The 23,654-nt window shown below is 50.3% G+C and overlaps 1 protein-coding gene across 1 annotated transcript in view; it reads left to right on the top strand.

Annotated features, from left to right (window-relative positions):
* Positions 1-23,654, top strand: part of suclg2 (succinate-CoA ligase GDP-forming subunit beta) — a 62,672-nt gene that overhangs the window by 21,221 nt on the left and 17,797 nt on the right. The window contains exons 3-9 of the mRNA XM_049023028.1: positions 7,514-7,613; positions 8,053-8,143; positions 9,147-9,299; positions 9,533-9,622; positions 11,151-11,247; positions 13,148-13,309; positions 13,855-13,997. Of these exons, the coding sequence (XP_048878985.1) occupies positions 7,514-7,613; positions 8,053-8,143; positions 9,147-9,299; positions 9,533-9,622; positions 11,151-11,247; positions 13,148-13,309; positions 13,855-13,997 (836 nt within the window). The remainder of the gene's footprint in view (positions 1-7,513; positions 7,614-8,052; positions 8,144-9,146; positions 9,300-9,532; positions 9,623-11,150; positions 11,248-13,147; positions 13,310-13,854; positions 13,998-23,654) is intronic.

Below are 23,654 nucleotides of genomic sequence, written 5' to 3'. Positions count from 1 at the left end.
GATCTGCAAACCTGAGTAGCCACAATAGGGAGCAACAGATACCACTGAGATGCTTTAATTACTGCCTGGTGCGGTTCAGCGCCTCGCTTCAGTCTGCAGTCTGACCCTTAGTCATTCCGCTCCCCCCTCGTCCTCCAGCCTATGGATTTTCGCTTGGGGAATTTCCCTCTCAATCCCCCACCGTCTGTCTCACATTAAACAAATACTCGCCCACCTGGGTTAGCAGTGATCTCTTATCGTCATGCCTTCAGGCCTGCTGTTATCCTGTTTAGCTTGGGCTTTTTGTCGTAGCACAGTTCGGCCTGTGTTCGGTGTGATCACGGGCGCTGCAGACCGGGGTAGTGCCGCTGTGTGACCTTCAGTGGAATCTCGGAGGTGCCTCACGCTTGTGAGATTAGCCAGGTGAAGGGCTGTCTCCAGCCTTCAGACAGCAAGCTCTGGATTAGTTTGATGCTGTCTCCTGTCACAGATTGCGATGCTGTGTTTCTGGTAACAGTCCTCAGAGGTCAACATCCCCCCCCTTCCCATCACCTCTGCCCATCCCCTCTTCAGCTGCAGGTTTCAGAATGCCGATAGTGATTGGTCTATCCTCCCTCCCAGGATGGCTGGTGATAGATATGCAGGAAGCAGGCTTTTTAATTCTGTGTGCACTGACTGGGTGTGCCTCATGTCCCCTGGTGTCATCTGACATTATGAGGTCACCCACCACCTGCTCCGCTGTCCTCCTTGTGATCCATACACACGTCCCCGGAATGCGTATTCAGAGCCGTCCAGCACTCTTCTGCCTCTGTACTTTTCGTGACCCATGACCGAGTCCCCCCCGCGTCATGTGGGCTGTCCTTAGATCAGGACTGTTCGGGAGGCCTGACTGGGGGGGGCGGGGGCAGCGATGTCCTCCATTGAGCATGGATTCTCCATTAGGGCCTTTTACGGCTCATCTAGAGACCCCATTGTCTACAGCACACTGACGGCTCCCGCATGGCTGCCAGGCGTGTTTGTATGCCACACTCTCGGCCTGTGGCAGAGGGCTGTACTTCTGAATGGTGGGGGTTCAGTCCCACAAACCCCCACGTCAGAATTAGCATGTGGAGAATGCACCTGAGGTTGGCCGCATGTCGGGGCCCCCGACGCAGTTTGCAGGGAACTGTGCTCTTTGCTCACGTCTATTTTGATCTCCCCCCCCCCCCCACCCCGAAGGTCATTACACCCTCTGAGTGCAGCTCCTTCACCCCCAGCCCACCCCAGTGAATTATGACCTGAATGGATTCCTGAGTGTTGTTGCTCTCCACATTTATTCCCAAGCTCTTTTTAAAGACACAATGAATGAGGAGGGTTTTTTACTTAAAGGTCAGATGTGGCGGCTGCGCTGACTTTGTTTATCCCCGAGATGACGTCCCGCGTGCGTCCTGTGCAGCAGCGGCTGCCTGCCGCCACCGCGCGCTAACAGCTCTCGCTAACGGTCTGATAGACTGCCTGTGCTTTTCCCCACGACTCGGCCAGTGAATCATCCGGATCCTCTGTCAGAGGCCGGTTCACTGTGTAGTAATGATGTCACACTGCAAGCGTGGAAAGCGTTCCTGTTCCTCTTCCGCACACCTTCCATATACCCGGAAAATTCAGTCCATAGCTGCTAGAGTTTTGTCTAATATTGTCCATTCCGGCAGTGAAACAACTCACCAGCTTATTAGCAGAGTAACCTTACATTGTTTTTTTTCATTCTGTGAAAAAAGAAAGATCGATCTGCTCACCATAATAAGGTATAAAATATGTTGCAGGTTGAACAAAAATATTGTGACGTTCAAGTGGTGAAAAGATCTTGACGCGGACAGCAAAGTTCAGTTTTTAACAGTCTCTTTTATTGCGTGATCCTTAAAAGGACAGCAGTAAAACAGCGAGTGAGAACAAACAGACAGCCCTCACTCACACAGACAGACGAGGAGCCTTTACAAAGACCAAAGTGGATACGAGCAAGAGAGACAGAGTGCTACGAGTCATACTCTGGAAGCATTTTTTTTTTTCAGTTCAGCAGCTTATAAAAACTTTTTTGAAACCAATGGAAACGCGGGCATGTTCTCAAAAAGCACCAAGCGAGAACCAGCCCAGCACCAAAGCCGGCTCTATGTAAGTGGAAACGCGGCATGTGGCAGCACTGTGGGGAATTGCATTTCTTAGTGACAGATATTGACTCTTCGACACTTCTTATGCGTGACATGTGGAATGCAATATGTTGTCCCTGCTCACCTGTAGCTATTGGCCACCATTGCTGCACATGTTCATGACAGGACTGACTTCCTGGAGGCCTAAGCATGAGGCGTGCGGCTCCCAGCTATCATGGCCGCCTCCTGTCTTGACGCCCAGCATGATGGGTAATGATGTGCACTTGGTCGATGCTCTTACTTTCTAAACGCCACGCCGTTATTAGCTGCTGTAGTAGCTCTCTCTCATCAGGCCTTGTTCTTTATCATCAATCACGAACTCCTGTCATTTTGCGGCCTGCAGTAATGGAACCTACACTATGCTGTGTCTCCTCCTCGACCCATCCGGGAACACAGTCATAGTGCCCAGATTGTTCCAGTTAGACCATTCTGCCTCTCTCTGCTCCTGTTGTGTGTGTGTCTGTCTGCCTGGCCGGTTGTTACGGGCTAAAATAAGCAAGCGGATCGCTGTGTGAAGCCGGTTTCATGAAATGCTGACATCCCTGTTCCCAGTACATCATATCTAGGCAGCACTGGGCAGTTTTGCAGCTCCAGTAATGTGCTGCTTGACAAGGAGGCCCAAAGTCACAGCTCCTGACCGCCTGTGGGGAAGCCAGCTGCCCCCCCCCCCACCCCCACCATCAATCTGCGCTGCCCGTGGGAAGATGAATCGGCCGGCAGCTGGTGTCAGCCAGCACTGGTGCCCAGTGCCCCTGCTCGCGAAGCACCGCTTACCATGTGAGACCGCAGGACTAAATGTTTTGGCACGCTTTCCGAGCTGGGGCCACCTACAGGCTGTCTGGGGCAAATTAAATTGTCTCAAGTGAAGCCGGACATCCGATCACAATCACACGCCCATGTTTATGGGTATGCAAATCGCTGTCAGAGACAAATATAAAAAATAATAAAAATACACAAGACAGTATCCTCAAACAGTGCATAGGGTATCGTGTCCAGCTGTCATAGCGGCTGTTTACCAAGAAGTTCATTTTACACCCTGGATGCAAGCCAGCTTGTTAAAAAAAAAGTGACAGAATGTGACATTGGTGTCTTACACACCATTGCCAAAGAGACCCCATGAGAAAGCATTATCACCGATCGTCCCAGCAACTTCCGGGACGAGTCTGACAAAGGACACACCTGTCTGCTTGGCCGTGGCACTGTCTGCCCGCGCTCCGATCGCTTTATCTCGCGGCCCCTGGCTCTCTGATGAGATGGTATCATTAGATCTGGCTCTGGCAAATAGCTGCCCTCTCCCCGATCCACTTTCAGCCCTCCTTTTTACAATGGTAATTTAATAAATATGATACTCCGTACACAAGTGTGGGGGGCCGGACTCTGGGTTTCCGAGATACGAAAGGTGCAAACTTATTTTTATTTTTGTAACTTCTAATGCTTTGCTGTTAAGAAGTATAAGATGTTTAATTACGATTACATTTTAAAAAGTCACGCAAACCAATAGCCTTGTCTCAGTATCGTATCCGTTTGAGTAAATGGAGAACCACTAGGGGATGTCATTTTGTGTTTAAAGTAATTAAACTAATCTGTTTTTTTTCTGTGTTGCTGTTGCGTTATTACTTTTTTTAATTAAATACCAGCTAGCGCTAACTCGCCGCTACTAGCCTCTGGCTGCGACCCGGATTGCTGTTGTTTTTGTGAGCATGCTGGAAACAAGATGAACATCGATGTTGCTGTAATAACATGACGCTCCCCGCTGTCATTAGTAAATAAGCCCCCAGCTTGTTTACGTCCATTAATCGGAAATAAGTTTGGTTTGGGGGGAGGGCACTCGTTGATGAGCGCTGCCAACAGTCTTCCTATATGTGACTTTATCCGTCTTGTCTGTCGTCCAATAATATAAGAGCCATTCCGGGGTTTTGCCCTGACCTTCCATGGATGGAAACGCCAGCCTCCGTTTCTCTCTGAATCTTTCGCCAAATTCCACAATGTGGCCACAATGCGACCTGTGAAAATGCAGGATCGATCGGCTTCCACGCTGGCCCTCCGATATTACGCCTGCAGGGGCGGGAATATGCCATTGGAACTGAAATCTCAGGATATCTGGCCGTGAAATGCTCTGGATGTGTGTGTGTGTGTGTGTGTGTGTGTGTGTGTGTGTGTGTGTGTGTGTGTGTGTGTGTGGGGGAGAGAGAGAGCAAGGTGCACAGCTGGCCTGTAGGCGTGCCTGCACGAGAGCGTGCGAGACAGAGCCATGCATGAAGCCCTGACTCATTGTGAACAGTCAGAACAAGGACGACGGTGATGGTCACGGCGGTGATGTGGCAGGTGTTACCTCAGCTCCAAGAGCTTTAAATCCCTCCTCTCACTCACAGGCAGGGAAGAAGAGCCCTCTTCTTTTGATGTGCCTTCCCATTTGTGAAATAATCATCAGCTCTTTCTGTTCTGGCCCAGCACAGATGACGCCGATATAATCCCATCTGCACTAAATGAATTTGTCCTGGCACCATTCCATAATTGAGATATTGTATTAAGTCTAAAACGAGGGGCACCTTGGGAAAATGAACAGCTGTGAAGATATCGAAACGCGTCGCCGGAAGACGCGGCCTTGAAGCCCGTGTTGCAGTAATCACACGGTCGATCGTTTTATGGGAATGGTAGCTTTGTACTCTGTACGGACTCACTGTCACGTCCTGCGGATCTGAGACGGATGTGTTGAGATCACCGAGCCTGCATTCGTGGTCACTGAGACCTGCCATAGAAGCCGAGTTTCATTGTGAAATGTCCGTGGCTGGTCTTTCGAACCCTCGGTTATAAATATCAAGCTAGTGTTGGAATGCTGTAGGTGCAGGGGGAGGGTACAGGGTGGACCATGTGGCCACGTGGCTGGATCCCTCCTCCGTCGTCTCGCTCCAAAGACCACGTTCCAATTTCATTTCAGTGGTTCAGGATGCGGAGATGCCTTGTCCATCGTCATGTGGGCAGCGGTGTTATTTGTGGTGTTACCATCGGGCGCCATACGGTGTGATGCATTCTGGACTAAAGCTAACATCATACTGTGAAGGTAGCAAGCAGCAGCTCACCTGTTAATGAAACCCAGCACACGCTGGAGGAAATTCTCCGAGATGCGCAGACCAACATGTACATTCAGAAATATTAAGGATGCTTTTCGGGTCCATGATATGTGGAGTTAATGAGTGTGAAAAAGAAAATGGAAAATTTCCTCCAACATTTGGGACTTGCACCCTTGGTGAGTGAGAGCGTTTTGCGTTATCAGACGAGCCGCTCCTATGCTGTTGCTTGACATTTGTCTCCTCCTCTGCTCTCTCCCTCCGTTTCCTCCTCTGCTCTCTCCCTCCATTTCCACCCCTCCTCTGAAGGCCCACAGCACGTTCTGTATTTCATCTCTCTGAACCAGTTTTTAATTTAGCGTCATAGCGCCCTTTTATTAGCATATTTATTCATTTATCCCCCCCCGACAGATGCTGTGATCCCTCACCTCGGCTTATAAAGACTTCCTCTGCTTGACGTTTGAATGCCTGATGTTTCATGTCATGGGGCACATTTTCACCCTGTTTTGGAGCTATTAGCTGTTAGCTTCATAAACCAGTAACAAAATGCAAATGGCGATATGTGCGGCAGCTGGCAGGCCGTTACCGTCTCATAGAGCTAATGGCGATATGTGCGGCAGCTGGCAGGCCGTTACCGTCTCATAGAGCTAATGGCGATATGTGCGGCAGCTGGCAGGCCGTTACCGTCTCATAGAGCTAATGGCGATATGTGCGGCAGCTGGCAGGCCGTTACCGTCTCATAGTGCTAATGGCGATATGTGCGGCAGCTGGCAGGCCGTTACCGTCTCATAGAGCTAATGGCGATATGTGCGGCAGCTGGCAGGCCGTTACCGTCTCATAGAGCTAATGGCGATATGTGCGGCAGCTGGCAGGCCGTTACCGTCTCATAGAGCTAATGGCGATATGTGCGGCAGCTGGCAGGCCGTTACCGTCTCATAGAGCTAATGGCGATATGTGCGGCAGCTGGCAGGCCGTTACCGTCTCATAGAGCTAATGGCGATATGTGCGGCAGCTGGCAGGCCGTTACCGTCTCATAGAGCTAATGGCGATATGTGCGGCAGCTGGCAGGCCGTTACCGTCTCATAGAGCTAATGGCGATATGTGCGGCAGCTGGCAGGCCGCCTAGCCCTCGAATTCCCCATGGAAAAATGGGGGAAACTGTTTTCCTGTATTCAAACTTAGCTGATGTACCTCTTCATAGTCATGGCTACACACACTTCTGTGTCTCAAGCAGTTCTAACAATTCATTTTTATATGTAAATGGTGTGTTTGCTGAGTAATTATCATTTGTATCCCTTTGCAGCTTTAGGGCTCTTTGCTAATAAGTGGCCATCATTGTGTTCAGTGTAGCCAATTGAAATACGGCAATCGTGCAAACGGAGCTAAATGTCAGGGATTACTGCCTGAGCTGCTCTTTAAATCGCACGGAAGCCGGCTTTTTACAGGAGCGCCTTTCCCTCAGTCTCGCTATTAAATTAGCCTGAATTGAAACAGGGTAGAACAGGAATCTTTCATTTCAATATTAGTGGAAGGTAATCAGCCTCAGACTTTAAATATATTATTGGTGGGTTATTGCTGTGTATTCTGGGGCTGTGTGGGCGTCTTCATAACCATGAGCAGTCCCTGCTCGCCACTCTCCTTCCCCTCCCTGGCCTGTTTCTGAGCTGGCTGAGTGACTCTGACATGTTCTGGACTGATCTGTGACCTGCTCTGCATGTGTTACATCAATGTGGAAGCTGCCCTAGGAACATCACGGCCGCCCACCCTCTCATCTGATTGGCCTTTAACTGGTATGCAGCTTGCCCCGCCCTTTTTCTCTGGGCTGGCTGTTGTCCATGTCGCATGCATTTCGGCTGCAGCGCCGAGTTGTGTCCAGTTGCCGTCACCTTGCCGCTGATTCTCCTCAGATCAGTCGGGGATCAGATACTGTATCCGTGTCTGCAGTGTCTGCACTGTCTGCTCTTCAGGAAGTTGGTGCTCTTGCTGCGTTCTGTCTGGCCCGCCGTCAGCCCCGCGCTCTGCGGCTGTTAACCCGAGCGGCGGCCGAAGCAACCATCTGCGAGTCGGCCTGCGAGGTCGTGCTGCAGGTCGTTAGCCCGGTAGGGGGGTGCCTGTTCCCCACTGCAGATCTGCCCTGTCCGACCCCTAAAATCAAAGTCAAGTGCCCTGCTGAGGGGGGGCGCGTCCCCGCTGCCAGCCGAAATTTGCGTACTGGCCGCTGAGGGAATAACCAGGGTCGTTACCTACCTCTACACCTCTCCTTCACCCCCCCAATCACTTTCCTTCCAGATGCCAAGGAGATTGTGTTGAAGGCCCAGATCCTGGCTGGCGGCCGTGGGAAGGGTGTGTTCGACAGTGGCCTTAAAGGAGGTGTACACCTCACCAAGGAGTGAGTATGTCCTTTCTGCAGGGCGCTGTGCAGCAGCCACCCGCACCGAACGCAGCGTTACGGCATCCTGTAACACGTACCCAGCAGCTAATTCTGCATGCAACACGCTTATCGGCAAGGGCGCCTTACGTTTGCCATCAGTTACTGCCACAGCTACTGCTGCAAGCCTAGATTCTTTAGTTGAGTGGTAACTCACTCACATCAGCGTCCCACGTGGGTTTGCCGGAAATGTCCGTAAAGATCCCTAGACTGAATCCCTCTCTGACACACACACTGCTCCTTTTGGCCAGTTAGCGGGATAGACTGGAAAAATCTGAGGACCCGATACAGATGGATCCGATGCTTTTTATAGGTGCGGATGCACTAATACTTAAAAAAAAATAAAAAATCCCCCAGAGTGTGGAATTAGGACAAAGGTGTTCTGATTTCCCTCCCGCAGTCCCTTGGTGGTTGGAGAGCTGGCCAATAAGATGCTGGGCTTTCACCTGACCACCAAGCAGACCCCGAAGGAGGGCGTCAAGGTGAAGATGGTGAGTAAGGGTGACGGCTGCCTCTCAGCGCAGCGTGACATGGCTATGATGCTCGGCGTTGTTACAGCGGTGCTGCGATCATCGTCAGGGGCCGGCCTCCCTTTGTTCTCACATGTTTGTTTCCCTGTTCACGCTGCCTTATTCGCCTCCTCGCTTTCTGGCGCTGGTAATGAACGGCCGTTTCTGTGCGTCGCTAACGAGCCGGAGTGGGCCGTTAGTCACACCCTGTGTGGGGGAAACGCATTCCCAGGTAATGAAGCGCTCCCGCCCTTTAGCTGCTGTGTGCAAGAAGCTCCCCCCTCCCATGAAATACCGCCCAGAGCTCTCCATTACCGCTCGCTTTATTCCTCCATTTTTCTCCTGCAAGTCCCTCGCTTCCTGCTTCATTCGTAAACTTTAGAGAAGGAATCGAACGAGCAGCGCGTTTTAAAGAGCTGCCTGAGGGAGGGATGTTCTCGTGCAGGATCCTGGTTCCTGCCGAGTGCTGCAGAGAGAGAGGGTTAAGGCTGGGGGGGGGGGGGGGGGGGCACATGCTTTCAGGCTGTCATGTATGTGATGTTTCTGATCACCTCTCCTTTAATTGATCATTCTTTCCTTTAAAACTTCAGCTGCACTGCATATGTACCATAAAGGATTTATGGTTGGAATTGGATGTCAGTAAAGCTAATGGCTAATAAGTAACTCCTCCCCAAAAACACATGTATAGCCCCCAGTGTATTGGCTGATACTTTAAATATGTCTGTCTGTCTGTGCCGTTCTTGTCATGGCCTCAGTGTGGTGTTTCTCTCATGGAACATGGAACACAGCCAGGAGAGCCACCTGCATGCGCTGGGGGTGGCCTGTTAGTTCTGTTTAGCGCTTGTTTGTGAATGACCATCATGTGATTGAGCCGCGGAGCCTTGTGAGGGACGCCCCCCAAACCTTGCCCTCGTGTCCCTTATCACCGGAAACGTGTCAGGTGTGCGACGGTGATAACGTGATTGATCCCTCGTCCTTTGTGCAGGTTATGGTGGCGGAGGCCCTGGACATTGCCAGGGAGACTTACTTCGCCATCCTGATGGACAGGTCCTGCAATGGGCCCGTGATGGTGGGCAGTCCCCAGGGCGGCATGGACATCGAGGAGGTGGCCGCCCGCACCCCCGAGCTCATCTTTAAGGTGCTGAAGTCGCCAGCCGCCGTTATGTGACCCCTCCCCGATCTCTCCCGGCACCGGTGGGCCGTCGCTACAGTCTTCTTTCCGTCCATTATCTGCTCGCTATACGAGTCTTTCATGAATTCAGCTTGTAATTAGCAGGGCTACCAATTCCAGGTTGAGGGGCCACTAGTTATTGGTCACCTCGTGCCTGAGTAACCTGAACATTCTTCCTGTTCCTCCGTCTTTTGTAACAGGAAGTCATAGACATATATGAAGGCGTGCGGGATGATCAGGCACTACGCATGGCAGCTAATCTGGGCTTCAAGGGACCTCTGGAGAGACAGGTTAGTAGCGGTGAGCTAACCTATGCTAATCTATAATAAATGCGTGTTATTTGTGTAGTGCTTTTGAGGGACCCAAAGACACCTACATCAGGTAAGGGGCACAGCAGAGAGCTGTAGGGGTGCGGCTTGGCTGGCTTAATCGTGAGGATGACACTCCACCCAGGGCCCCCACGCAAAACGTCAGGCGTGTGTGCTCACCCAGAATGTTTGGGGGGGTAACTACTTGCATGCAATGGCATTAAATAATTAAATTTAAATATAAATGTAATTGTAATCAGTGAGAGAAAAAAAGGCCCATATTCCATATATATATTATTTTCAGTAAAAAGCTTATTAATTTTGTTACTTTGCTTTTTTTCACCATGAAGAAACGCTGCCTTTGACACATTTCCAGACAACGCAGGTCAGCAAAGACATTGGGGCTGTTCTGCTTTATTGCCTGGTTTAAAACGTTTGTTAGGAAAGTAATCAAATGTACATTTCAAAAGTAACTTTCCCAAGTAGGGCTAGTGTTGGACAGAGAATAGTCTTCAGAACAGTCTGTAAACAGGCACATAACCGATCTCTTAAAGCCTACGACCTTCAAATGACCCGCACATCTGCATGCCTGGCCGATGCTAACTAACAAACAGGAAGAGAATAAAGTCTGTATTAAGTGAGTCATAAGCAGACTGAGGTCCAGTCTCATGCCTGATTTGTATTCCAGGTGAAATGCAAAGGGTTAGATTAGTTAAACACAGAGGCGAGGACAAATATAGAAATCAGCTTGATGAATGTATTTTTAAGAATGCCAACGTATTCCTGGAAAAGTACTCCCTGCTCTGCAATGGTCCTTTATTGATTTTGCATCGATTTTGACAGCTTGGAGAAATGAACAGGATTTACCAAGTGTCCGAATCCATCAGGACTGTTCTGCTTACTTAGTCTTTAATATGTATGTTAGTTCCAATTGTCTCTTTGATTTAATGGCAAAGTGCTGGGTTCCTTCCTTGAAGCCCTGTAACATGATGATAAAAATACATTTTTAGCATTTTAACGGACTATTTTTTTGTTTCAATAAAGGCACCTTAATGTGCGCAGACCTGAGATTCTGGCAGAAAAAAATACTCATTTCATTTAAGAGCTCAGAGTAAGAAAGATATTTATATCATCACTGTACACGGTGTTAATTCTACCTTAACGGTTTACTTTAATGATGTCACAGTTTAATGATGATGTACCGTATCACTTTTATGATATTCTAAAAAAAAAAAAAAGGTGTAAAGAATCAGGTCTCCAACAGTTATACATTATAGTCTGTGTGTGTGTATCTGTGTTCCTGTACGTACGTGATTGCACCTATAGCGTGTGTATGTGTATGTGTATGTGCGTGTGCATGCATGCATGTGTGTATGTGTGTGTATGGATGCACCTTTCTCAGTTTATGGGAGGAGCTGCATATGGCCTCCTGGCTTTTGCATGCTCCGCACTCCGCAGGAGATCTTCTCTCCAGGGTGATTAATTGCTCTCCTCCCTCCGGTTCATGCAGGCTGCCGATCAGATCAAGAGGCTCTATGATCTGTTCCTGAAAGTCGACGCAACTCAAGTTGAAGTGAATCCTTTCGGAGAGACCCCCGAGGGGCGAGGTAAGGTCCCGGCAAGAGTCCCACTTTGCTGCTCCGGTTTCTTCACCATTCCCTCCGCCCATCTGAAATACGAGCACATTAGCACCTCTCCTAGCAGCTCGGGTACAAGCGTCCCCCCCCCGCGGGCTGCGTGCCGGTGGTCCCAGGGGAGACGCCGCGGTGGCTTTCTTCTGATAAAGATTCCCACCTGCAGAACTCTCTGGTGTTTAAGCAGGTCCTGTATTAAGTGTGAACGCTGTGGAATGTCTTCACCTCTGCATCTATTGAAAAGCAGTTCCGGCATTTTCAAGTTGCACGCCCTGTTGTGGAACATGTGAATTAGAGGGGGGGCCTTCTGGCCGTGAGAATAACGAGGGGGCGTCTTGCTATGATTAACAGCGGGCCACCCTTGGATTTATAATGGGGGGGCCCTCTGGAATATGGTCCTTTCGTTTCCTCTGCTGGGAACACGCAGCAGCGGGGCCCTCATGAGTATGATGAAGGATCCCCCCCCTCGTGCCTTTTCTCCTCAGGCTCACTAATGAAATGGCGTGGTGCGAGGGAGCTGCGAGCGCGGTGCGATCGCCGTGTGATCGCAAGGGCGTGTAGAGGGGCCTTCTGGGGCTCATGCTTTCCGGGGTTTAGGCCCTGCCTGTCGGCATGGGATACTGTCTGAGCAGGCTCCGCTGCCGGGGCTGGCCATTGGTCACTGACAGTGGGGGGGGGGGGCGTGTTCGGACCCATCTTCAGGATCATGAGCGCCGTGTTCCTCGGTGAACGTACCGATTCTGAGAGGGATGCTTTTCCGGCATTGCTCAGTGGAGTATGCAGGCCACTCCCCAGCCCGGAGCCCCCCTCTAATGGGCGTCTCTGCCACATCTCCGGCTTCCTTTATTGCTTTGGGGGCTGCAGTCTGGTTTTATTTCCCCGAGAAGAATCATTACTGGGTAAATTTACAGTGGGTTCCGGAAAGAGCCACTGTGTCGTTTTTCTGCGCTGCTTATGTGCTGCTGACAGATGTGAGCTCCCTTCAGCCCCTGTAAATGGCTGTTTTATTCTGGGGCCAGCAAACTGTGCAGGTCTTTACTGCCTGATGTGATGGTTGTGGGGGGGGTCGGGGTACAGGTTTTATATTTTATTCGGTATATATCTGTTCCTACTGTTTAAGTGGCATACGATGGTCAGTGTCACTCATGAAAATACAATCATTCACTAAATGCACTTCGAGGGTGGCATGGTCTCTCGGGGGGGTACTGTAACCTCACACCCTTAGGGTGGCTTGTTCTCTCAGGGCGGTACTGTAACCTCACACCCTTAGGGTGCCGGATTGATTCCTGCCCTCTGAAGTCCGGAGACTGTGTGAGTCATGGACTGATGGTTCTTCACGGCCCAGTGATGGATACACCATGGGAAGATGCGGAAGGACGCATGTGAGATAGAGTGTCATACTTTTTATAGTCTATGTGTCAGCACTCCGGCACAGCTTCAGCAAGAAAGGAGGGAAGCAGGGGTCATTTTAGTCACTGCTGAGGACTGAGAAACAAGAAGCCGCACCTTTTTACATTCATTTTTAGTAAGTTGACAGAATATACCTGTCGGAATGTGGATTCGCATGTGGATGTTTTAATGTGGTTTATAAATGACACTATGTGCCCACACCTGCTCCTCACCCCTGATCCTCGCACCCTGCACCTCCCCCCTCGTGTCTGATTGTCGCCTCCCACTCCCGCTCCTCACCCCTGATCCTCGCACCCTGCACCTCCCCCCTCGCCTCTGACTGTCGCCTCCCACTCCCCGCTCCTTGCCCCTGACCATCGGCTCCCACGCCTCCTGCACCTCACCCCTTACCCGTGACCCTCATCTTCCACTCCCCTCTCCTCTCCCCTGACCCTCACTTCTTGTTTGCCCCTCTCTCCCACAGTTGTCTGCTTTGACGCCAAAATCAACTTCGACGACAATGCCGAGTTTCGACAGAAGGCCGTGTTCGCCATGGATGACATGACAGAGAGCGATCCCATTGAGACGGAGGCCGCCAGATACGACCTGAAGTACATTGGGTTGGACGGGAACATCGCTTGTTTTGGTGAGTGGGCCAGGAGAATCTCAGTGGTATGGGATGTCGAGTCTACACCAAAGCCCCCCCACCTGGGTGACAGCTGTTAAGCTAAATTTCCTTTCATGCCAGCTAGGATGGCTTCACGGCTCGCCAGCTAAACTGGCAGAGACAGTGGCAGAGAGGCTGAGATTTCAGCTTTGGGCACCTGTAAATACCCCCAATTCATCTCGCTTTCCTCGCTAGCGTCTAACTTTTGGCATGCGCAGGTGATTGTTATTCCTGGAAGGGACGCTCACGGTGTTCCCTGGCCTGGGAAAGGCACCAGGATAAGAGGCGGGCTGGCAACATGAAGCAGCCAATCCTGAGGCTGCTTATTAAATAAAATACAATATGCATGCAGAGGAAGGCAGATATTCTCATAGATGTTAATGAGGTGTCCCCGGCTTCTGTAGCTGCCTAGCTTGTGGGGGCCCTGACAGACGTCAGACGCAGCCTTGCTGGGCCGTGTGTCCGCGCCATGATCTCGCGCAGTAGGAGCTGAAGTGCAGCTGACCTGAGTCCTGCCCTTGCAGTGAACGGCGCTGGCCTGGCCATGGCCACCTGCGACATCATCGACCTCCACGGTGGCAAGCCGGCCAACTTCCTGGACCTGGGGGGCGGCGTGAAGGAGAGTCAGGTGTACCAGGCCTTCAAGCTGCTCTCGGCCGACCCCAAGGTGGGTGTCCCGTCATAGAGCCCTCCCCCACGGAGTCCCGCTGTCGTTCTACTGTAACGATGGTTCCATTTCAGTTAGTTTTTGTAATGGAAGTGCTTAAAGTAAGAGGAACTGTCTGTTACATCGTCATGGAGACCGAGCACCAAAGCACAGCCCACATGCACAGCACGGTCTTTCGGATGAGGTATTTCCCAGAGGGCCTGACTTCCTGTCGTTGTCAATGTCATGTGTATTGTCGAGTATGTGTGTGTTAGCCTTACTCTAAATGAATCCTCTTCCAATCAACTCTATCCAACTTCCTGTATGTCCATCCATCCATTTTCCAAACCACTTATCCTACTGGGTCGCAGGGGATCCGGAGCCTATCCCGGAAGCAATGGGCACGAGGCAGGGAACAGCCCATCACAGGGCACACTCACACACCATTCACTCACACATGCACACCTATGGTGTATTTTAGCAAATCCAATCAGCCTCAGCATGTTTTTGGACTGTGGGGGGAAACCGGAGTACCCGGAGGAAACCCCACAACGACATGGGGAGAACATGCAAACTCCACACACATGTGGCCCAGGCGGAGACTCGAACCTGGGTCCCAGAGGTGTGAGGCAACAGTGCTAACCACTGCACCACCATGCCGCCCCCGTCCTGTATGTATTTAGAAGGAATATGCATCTTATTTTTGTGATTTTCATGCTCTTTTTTTTTTTTTTTTATGTAATTCATTAATTCCTTTATCGCAATCCATAACACAGTGAAGAGTCTTCCCCACATCTCAGTTCTGATAATTTGCCACTTTCAGATTGTTAAACCCTCTGAAATGTGCAGTCCTGTAATCACCATAATGGTACATCGATGTCCTGTCTGCGAGTTTGCCGTTAGCATGCGCTTAATTATCGCCGTAAATGCCGCCCCCTGCTGGCATAACTCTGCGATTGACAGTAATCCTCGGCGGCGTGCGAGATGAATTTGCATTTCATAGGGATTTCTGGTTTTTTTGAGGTTTTCCGACTCGCTGGCTTTGTGGTGGGGATGTTAATTACTCCGTCCCTGGAAAGATAACCCCCACTTACATCTCCGCTTCAATTTTCTGACGACGAGTCTTTAAGTTCCCCTCGTAGTGGTTCAAACCGGGTCTGTCATGACACGGGCCGGCTGAGGGTAATCTCTCTGGGTGATCATCCTGGTGAGCGGGGAACTCGTGGGGGTGTCCTTTCTCATTACCTCGAGGCGCTGCATATTACGATGGTGGAAAAATGCAGAAGCGCATGTAGTTGTCGTGTTCCTTTGGAGTGATGCGGTGTGGTGCGGCGTGGGGCGCTGCTGCGTAGTCCTGCCCTGTTCCCCACCCGGTGCTCCCCTCGCTTTGTTCCCCCCCCCCGGCCTTTGTGCTGGGTTTTTGGTGCTCAGTCTTACAGTCATTGTCGTTTTTATCTTCCTCACGCTGTCTCTGCGGTGTGGGACATCATTCGTTACGACAAGTATACAGTATGTTTAAGTATACAATTGGGTGCACGGTTTCTCCACTGCATGGTAGCGCAGTGCTAACAGTGCAGTAAGCTGCCTTGCCCCTGCACCGCGACCGTTAGTTGTGTCTCACCAACACGGCACTCTTCAAGGATTCGGACATCTAGGCCATAACGCGCCCATTAGACCCACTGCAGCAGCCAGCGATGCACCGATTGTTTTTTCCTTGGCTGGTTCTCCAGGGGAAACGACTGTGGATGGAAGCTGAATTGGGACAAAAAGTAACTTTAGTTGATGAACTAGTTGATCGGCTTGCAATATTAATATTTAGACTGTCGATTCTAAGTTAGCACCGGTAGAGGTTAATATCGGCCATTTCCGGTCACTTACTGATCGATTGGTGCATCTGTAGTAATAGCAACGGCTTTCACTTTGACTTAGGGCAGATTCTCACCTCGGACAGGGCCTGACAGACAGCCAGCAGCGCTCTGCTGGCACATGGGCACTACCTTGGGCCTGTGGAGTTCACCAGGCATCGCAGACGGCACCCGGGAACAAACCGCTCCGCTGGATAATGCATCAAAGGGGAGACGGCAGCCTTCTGTGGGTCCAGCCTTTATTCCGTGACGGTGCGTCAAACACGAATCGAGCTTGGGGGTCTCAGGAGAGCTGAGGTGTCTGAATCGCATGCGGAGGGCAGATACTGGAAGGCAACAGATGTTCTGGGTCAGATAACGTTATTACATTAACGTTATACCTGAGTATTCAGTAAATACCTGAGTATTCAGTAAATACCTGAGTATTCAGGGTATACTGTCCAGTACTTGCTCGCTTTGAAGACATGGACAAGGCAGCTCTCATGTCACGTGGATATGGATCATTAAAATCGCTACCGGTGGATTGTTAGTTTCTGCCTCACTGACAGCTGTGTCTATGGGGCTGGGGGTTTGTGTGTCTTTGTCAGAAGAGGCACTGAGGTCCTTTGTCTTCCTGTAGCACGTGACCTCAGGATTTGGTCCGGATGAGCTCTCTCCTTCGACACCCCTTTGCGTGCCACTGCCACTTGGTGTCCGTGTCTCCACAAGAACTCTCACCTTCATGTTTTCATCTGGGGGGGGGGGGACACACAATGATTTGGCTGTTGCTAGGAAATAATCTCCAGACAACCAGAGAACACACAGTCGTTGAGTTTATTAAAACGAGTAATTGCTGTTTGATTGCTTAAGGAGCTGGGTACTTTCTGTTACTGTCGAGTGTCTTAGGAAGTAATGAGCTGATGGATTAGAGCGAGGAGCTGACAGGGGGAAAGCGCTCTGCTGTGGATGGGATGTCTCCTGTGAAATGAGCAAGTCGGTATGCAAGTACGGCGGGATCAGATGTGCTTAGTCTTCTTATTAATAAGCTTTTCATCTCGTTGGCTTTGCTGTGGTCCTGTGATATGCTGTACCCAGAACAGTGTATTTAAAGAGGTAAAGTAGCTATATAAGTGGTTCCATTAATGTTGTGCTGACAAGAAAGGCCCCCAGTTAGATGGCATGGAGTGAAATTCTCTTCTAAAATGGCACAAAAAATTTCCCCTCTATTTTCGTCAGGTGTCTGTGGCCACCTGCAGTCATGGGCTGTGATTACAACACCCCCCCCCACCCCCACCCCACCCCGCCATATCCGTTCTATTTAAATCTGTAAAACTTTAAGAAATAATTAAATAACAGTAGGTTTACACTGATTCATTGCTTTTCAAAGCTACTTTATTTTTGGCCCCAGGGGGGTTGGAGGCGTAGGACAGAAACCTGATCAAGTCTCCTCCTCTGTCCGCATTAAATTACATCTGCAATCGATAGCTGAAGCGCTGAGAGAGTCATTCAGGATGTTAGCTTTCAGGCTTATCGCCTCCAACACAAAGCAGCTCATCAATCTGCGGTCTGAAGGGCCCCTAACGACACACTGCTGTTAGTCCCCACTGTCTGAGGGACCCCTGTGGACACACCGCTGTTAGTCCCCACTGTCAGAGGGGCCCCTGTGGACACACCGCCGTTAGTCCCCACTGTCAGAGGGGCCCCTGTGGACACACCGCCGTTAGTCCCCACTGTCAGAGGGGCCCCTGTGGACACACCGCCGTTAGTCCCCACTGTCAGATGGTCCCGTGTGGACACACCGCCGTTAGTCCCCACTGTCAGAGGGACCCCTGTGGACACACCGCCGTTAGTCCCCACTGTCAGAGGGGCCCCTGTGGACACACCGCCGTTAGTCCCCACTGTCTGATGGTCCCGTGTGGACACACCGCCGTTAGTCCCCACTGTCAGAGGGACCCCTGTGGACACACCGCCGTTAGTCCCCACTGTCTGATGGTCCCCTGTGGACACACCGCCGTTAGTCCCCACTGTCAGAGGGACCCCTGTGGACACACCGCCGTTAGTCCCCACTGTCAGAGGGGCCCCTGTGGACACACCGCCATTAGTCCCCACTGTCAGATGATCCCCCGTGGACGCACCGCTGTTAGTCCCCACTGTCAGAGGGGGGCATTAAACACAAATCCTCGGTTTCACATCAGATTTCACTGTTTCGTCCACTTTAGCATAGTGTATTATTTGTGGTTATTATCTTTTTAGCTTCATTTTTTCCCCTCACTCTAGCTAAATAATCTAGTTGAGTGAAGGAATGAAACCCACAATCCCTCGTTAGATTTTTGCATGTTTACCTGTTGCCTGTTCATTCACTCATGTAGTAACACCGTCACAGTGGGTGGTCTGGGCTGTGGCACAAGCCCAGCCAAACTGCCTGATCGTGGTCGAGCCAAAGCCCCCCCCCCCCCCCCCCCCCCCCCGGTTGAATAGTCACATTTGGGACAGAGTCAGACTACAGAGATCCACCTGGTGGCTAGGATCTGGACCAGGGATGCGTGTGTCAGGTCTGGGCAGTTCGCTGCTATTGTGCCCCTGAGCTTCAAGCTACATCTGGGGCCTGAGGTAGAAAGAGAAGGAGGGAGAGCGAGAGACAGGGAGAGAGGGAGAGAGAAAGAAAGTGAGAAAGGGAGGGAGAGAGACAAGGAGGGAGATAGGTAGAGAGAGAGAGAGATCAGAAGAAAGTGAGAGGGAGGGAGAGAAATGCAGAGTGAGGGAGAAGCTTCCTTAGCTCATTGGGAGCCTTCACGAGCAGCAGAGCTGGAGAGTATGTGCACAGACACACAGCAAAGTGAATGGAAAGCTGGAGAGTGTGTGCACAGACACACAGAAGAGCGAACGGAAAGCCGGAGAGTGTGTGCACAGACAGGCAGCAGAGCGGATGGAAAGCCATAGAGTGTGTGCACAGACAGGCAGCAGAGCGGATGGAAAGCCATAGAGTGTGTGCACAGACAGGCAGCAGAGCGGATGGAAAGCCATAGAGTGTGTGCACAGACAGGCAGCAGAGCAAATGGAAAGCCATAGAGTGTGTGCACAGACAGGCAGCAGAGCAAATGGAAAGCCATAGAGTGCGTGCACAGACAGGCAGCAGAGCGGATGGAAAGCCATAGAGTGCGTGCACAGACAGGCAGCAGAGCGAATGGAAAGCCGGAGAGTGCGTGCACAGACAGGCAGCAGAGCGAATGGAAAGCCGGAGAGTGCGTGCACAGACAGGCAGCAGAGCGAATGGAAAGCCGGAGAGTGCGTGCACAGACAGGCAGCAGAGCGAATGGAAAGCCGGAGAGTGCGTGCACAGACAGGCAGCAGAGCGAATGGAAAGCTGAAGAATGTGTCTTTAGCAAAAAGCCCTTTATTGTCCCTCTCTTGCTAACATCTGCATAGTGACTGGAATCAGTCACGCTAAGTCACCTCAGCCGTCTATCTCACACGTATAACTGCGCATTAGCTGCTGTCGCCGTCTCTTGCGTGTTATATTAGTGTGTAGATGTGCTCGGGCTTCTGGATCGTCATCTCCCGGAATGCTCTCCTCTCGAGCGTGCACTGAAATTGCAGGGAAGAGCGAGGCCCAGTGAGCTAATGAACAATTTTCCACAGCAGCTCCAATGTTCTTCTTCCCGGTGGAGAAGTCCATCTTGGCCCGGTCCCCACATTGCCAATTTATGTGCCGTGAAATGGCACTGAATCCAGGATCCGTGTTGAATCTGTGCTCTGTAGATGATATACTGGATTATTCTGCGCAAATAACAGCCTCCCGTTACAAATAATGATTTCATTTACTGCTTAAGTTTGGTGTGACGGAGCTATAGCTCCCAATAAGTCCCAGAAGAAATGCCCCCCCCCCCCCCCCCCCCCCCGAGATTAATTTGGAAATGGATTCTGACTGTCCGGGGAGTTCTCTTGGCTTTGATGTGATTGATCCGCCCGGCAGGACACCAACGCAGACATCGCAGAGTTCCAGAGCGTCGTGGGACTCCCTCGCCTAACGAGGATTTTGCTCCATTAGTAGTCCATAGGGGAGTCATTACTATAAACGAATATCTTGCTGTCGTTTGCGTATTTGCGTCGGGTGTTTTTGTGTTTGTTTGTTTTTGCCGAGCCGAGTGTAACTGGCCTCATCCTCACCTTCTGTGAAGGTGCCGCTTGATTGAAAAACCTCTCATCTGCCAGTCTTCATCTCCCAAAATCAATACTGGGTCCGAGATTGCGGCTTGAACTAATTGAGCTGTTTTCTTACTGTTATGGCGCCGAGATGCATTTTGTCATGCCAACGCTGGTCCCGAATGGATGCCCGGCAGATGCCACGGCATGCCGCTCATTATGATTTTACGCCGTTCATATACATATGATGGTCTCATTTCTACGCTCAGGTTTCTGAAATGGAAAATTTTCAGCACTTTACGTTTCCAAAAAAGCGTTTGTCGTCTCTGAAGGGTGATGTTTTTTAGGCTCATTTTAGAGCTGCAGATGGCATCATGCAGCATCAGAAACAAAACTCTGATAGATGATGTGGTCTACCAAGCAACAATAGCACTCGGATTGCAATCTGTGATCACGGAAGAGGTATGGCGTGGCACTGCGTGTGCCGATGCTGGACTGTGTCCCCCAAACCTGTTTTCATTAATCTCAGATGGACTTTCCTGACCCTTAGACCACAACTTGAGAGAGACACCTTTCTGCCCGTAATTCATAATCTCAGTTGGGCTCTCCTGACCCTTAGACATCTCTCTCAAGCAGTGGTGTTTCTGCCTGTAATTCTAGCTGTAATTCTAATAATGGTTTTCCTTGCATTATTTGCCAAAGGCCTCAGCTCCTGTTGGTACAGTAGTTTTTGTACGCCAGCAAATTCTGTGCGGATGGATAGATCACATTCCCAAGATTCCAGCTCCTGGCTTTGCAGGCACAAATAGCCCGCAAACTCAAAATGGGAGACGGAAAGCATGAAGAATGGTAAATTGTGTGCACATTTCAGGGTATTTGGGACAGTGATCTGGTATTTCTTGGGCATTTTAAGCTAAATTGTGACTATGAATTAGTATACCATGCTCACAAAAAAATAAATAAATTTAAAAAACCTGGTCGTGGCCCCCCAGAGATCTGTAGGTTTATTTTTCCCATTTCATTTGTCCCATTTCTCACTGGAATGATTTTCTTTGAATTTACTTTCTTTGCAGTGCTGCTCCTGTTTCACTCTGGATTACAGTGATCTTTTGCTTTGTCCTTTACCTGAAATCTGGTTCCAGAAGCAGGGATTTAAAACCACACTCCACTGTGTGTCCGGTAATCACAATAATTACACAGTATACCCAGTGACTTGCAGGTCAGCACACACAGGAATGTTTAATGACTACATGTGACATGTATGTAACATTCATTAAGCCTGCTTCAGAACAGTGTGGTTATTGGCCTCACAGTGTGATGTGGTGATATCATTTGTCGTATTGGTCAGTGTTATAAAATCCATAAGCGGGATCATCAGTAAAGCTCCCGAGTTTGAGCAGCAGAGTGCAAACTTGTGGCATTTTGAGCTAAAGAGCAGTTTAAAGAGTCTTTCACTCCATGACTGAAGGGGATTCTGTTACCCAGAGTGTGACCACTGGCTGCACAAATCTCCACAAAGACCCTGCACTGTTGGGGAGGGGGGGGGGGCGAATATCACTGGAGGTCATGTGTGCCTGTGGCAGGTACTGCTCTGGGTGGGACCAAGAAGCACGTGCAGATGTCTGCTGGATGACCCGTGAAGGTCTGAATTACTGTGGTCTGCATTCATCTTTCTGTGGCTGGTTTGTGAGGGAGGAACATACCTTACAGATGCTGCTGACGCCACTGTGGGATCGGTATGCAGTGTGGGTCTGTTGTTGGAATGTGAGGGTCTCCTCCACACCCGCACTGGGATCTCTGCTGTTTTTGAAGACAGTCACGATTGGGTGACATGCTGCTTATGATTAAGTGCTGTGTTTGTCCTGATCACTCTCACATGAAGTCACTAAAATGCAAAGAACCCACCAGGAAGAGCTGAGATGAAAGAATCTAATGGAGCCGGTCAGGAGTTAACTATGGAGGTGGTCTTTCTGGAGTCTTTGAAGGTTCTGACCAAGTCATCCCAAATGTTATGCTTTTTAATCACTGATCAAAAAAAAACATTCTGTTGTTTAGTTGGCCAGCGGGTATGTTTTAATAAAACTTGATGTCGCTTGCGATTTTTATGTGTTTATACAGCCAAATCTATTTTTACTAAAGCGATTCAAATGAAATGGCGCTCTGGAGGTGAATGTGGGCCCTAGAGTGTGACCCGTGGCGTTTTCATTACCTCGCAGGGTCCCCAGCCACCAGCATGTACAGTGAAATTCAATCACAGGCTTGGCCGTCCCTGTGATTAGTTCCAAACTTCACATCCCCATCTGAACCCGTTTAAACTTCCAGCACTCCTGTTGCGGGGGAGTGGCAGTGTAAATCACACACCAGGGCATGGCTGAACGGGTTCCAGCTCGACCATCAAATGTTGAGCATAAAGAGAACTTTTTTTTTTTTTCTTCTACAATTAATTAAAAAAGAAATCAACGTTTACATGGCTTTTCCGTTTTGAGACTGACAACCAAAACATTTCTCATACTTTTATGTCCGGCACATATGTATATTCTGCCTAGCTGTTAATTAGTGTTCCAATAAAATTAAATAATAATCGTAAACATGTTTCCCCGGGATAGATCACATGAGAAATACAGGCAGAAAACAGCCAGTGGTCAGCCAGTCCCCGGAGCAACTGAGGGTTAAGGGCCTTGGTTTGCCAACCATAGGATTTGAACTGGCAACCTTCTGATCAGTGGCTCGTTATCCTGACCCACAGGGCAGCACACCTAATGGGACACAAACATTTTGTCTCTTTTGACTCTCCATATATTAAAGTTTCAGCCTCAAGCTTTCTCCTCTGTTACGGAAGGTAATTAGCGAAGCACCACTTCCTTTGCATTAGTATCCCTCTGAGGCCCACGATCCGCAGCTAATTAATCCAATAGGCTGTGGCTCGTCTGATCGGACCGGACGTGCCTGTCAGTGTGACACACAGCGCGTCACTTCGGGTTTGTCTGAGTGAGCCGGTCATCGACTCTCTGTAGAAAAATCTGTGTCCCTCAAGTCACTTCTGTTGGATGCGGCTGCTTGTGATTTTTCATCCTTAGGTGGGTCCTTTGCCAATAATCCAGTACGGGGATACTGTGATGCTGCAGACTGTCCTAAGCAGCACAGGACATCTGGACGGGGTACCAGTCCATTGAAGGGTGATTTAGAGACTCTCAAACCACATTCATGGAAAGCAGGAGGAACCTCTGGCAGGTCGTGCAAACTGCCCACACATAGAGGTGGCAGCGAAATGGCTCACTTCACGGAGATCACTGTCGCTGTAATTGGCTTTTCGAAGCCACTCTCACGCAAGGCATTTGTCTGATCTGTGCACCTCTTTACCTCTGTAATGGAAAGATTGCAGACTTGAGCTGCGATTATAGAACAGGACTGGGTAAAGCAGCTCTCGGGCTGAGTCCATCTCTGCCTTTCTACAGGTCTGCTGTGCTGGGAAGGAGCTGTCTGCTAATTGTTCAGGGTGTTTCAGTGCAGGGCTCTGATTTGCCGTCGCCTCGCGGGTGAAGCCATTGCGTTTATGTATGTGGACAGCAACGTTCGGTCTGTCGCCCTGAATGAACATTCCCCCACTTAGCCCTCGTGTTATTCCCTCACGCCTCCTTAATGCCCTCGGGGCGTGTCGCCCATCACCGCCCCCACACGATCCCGATGCGCT

The sequence above is a fragment of the Brienomyrus brachyistius genome, chromosome 8 (genome assembly GCF_023856365.1).
Source record: "Brienomyrus brachyistius isolate T26 chromosome 8, BBRACH_0.4, whole genome shotgun sequence".
Classification (NCBI taxonomy): Eukaryota; Metazoa; Chordata; class Actinopteri; order Osteoglossiformes; family Mormyridae; genus Brienomyrus; species Brienomyrus brachyistius.
This window is presented reverse-complemented; position numbering and strand designations above follow the sequence as displayed.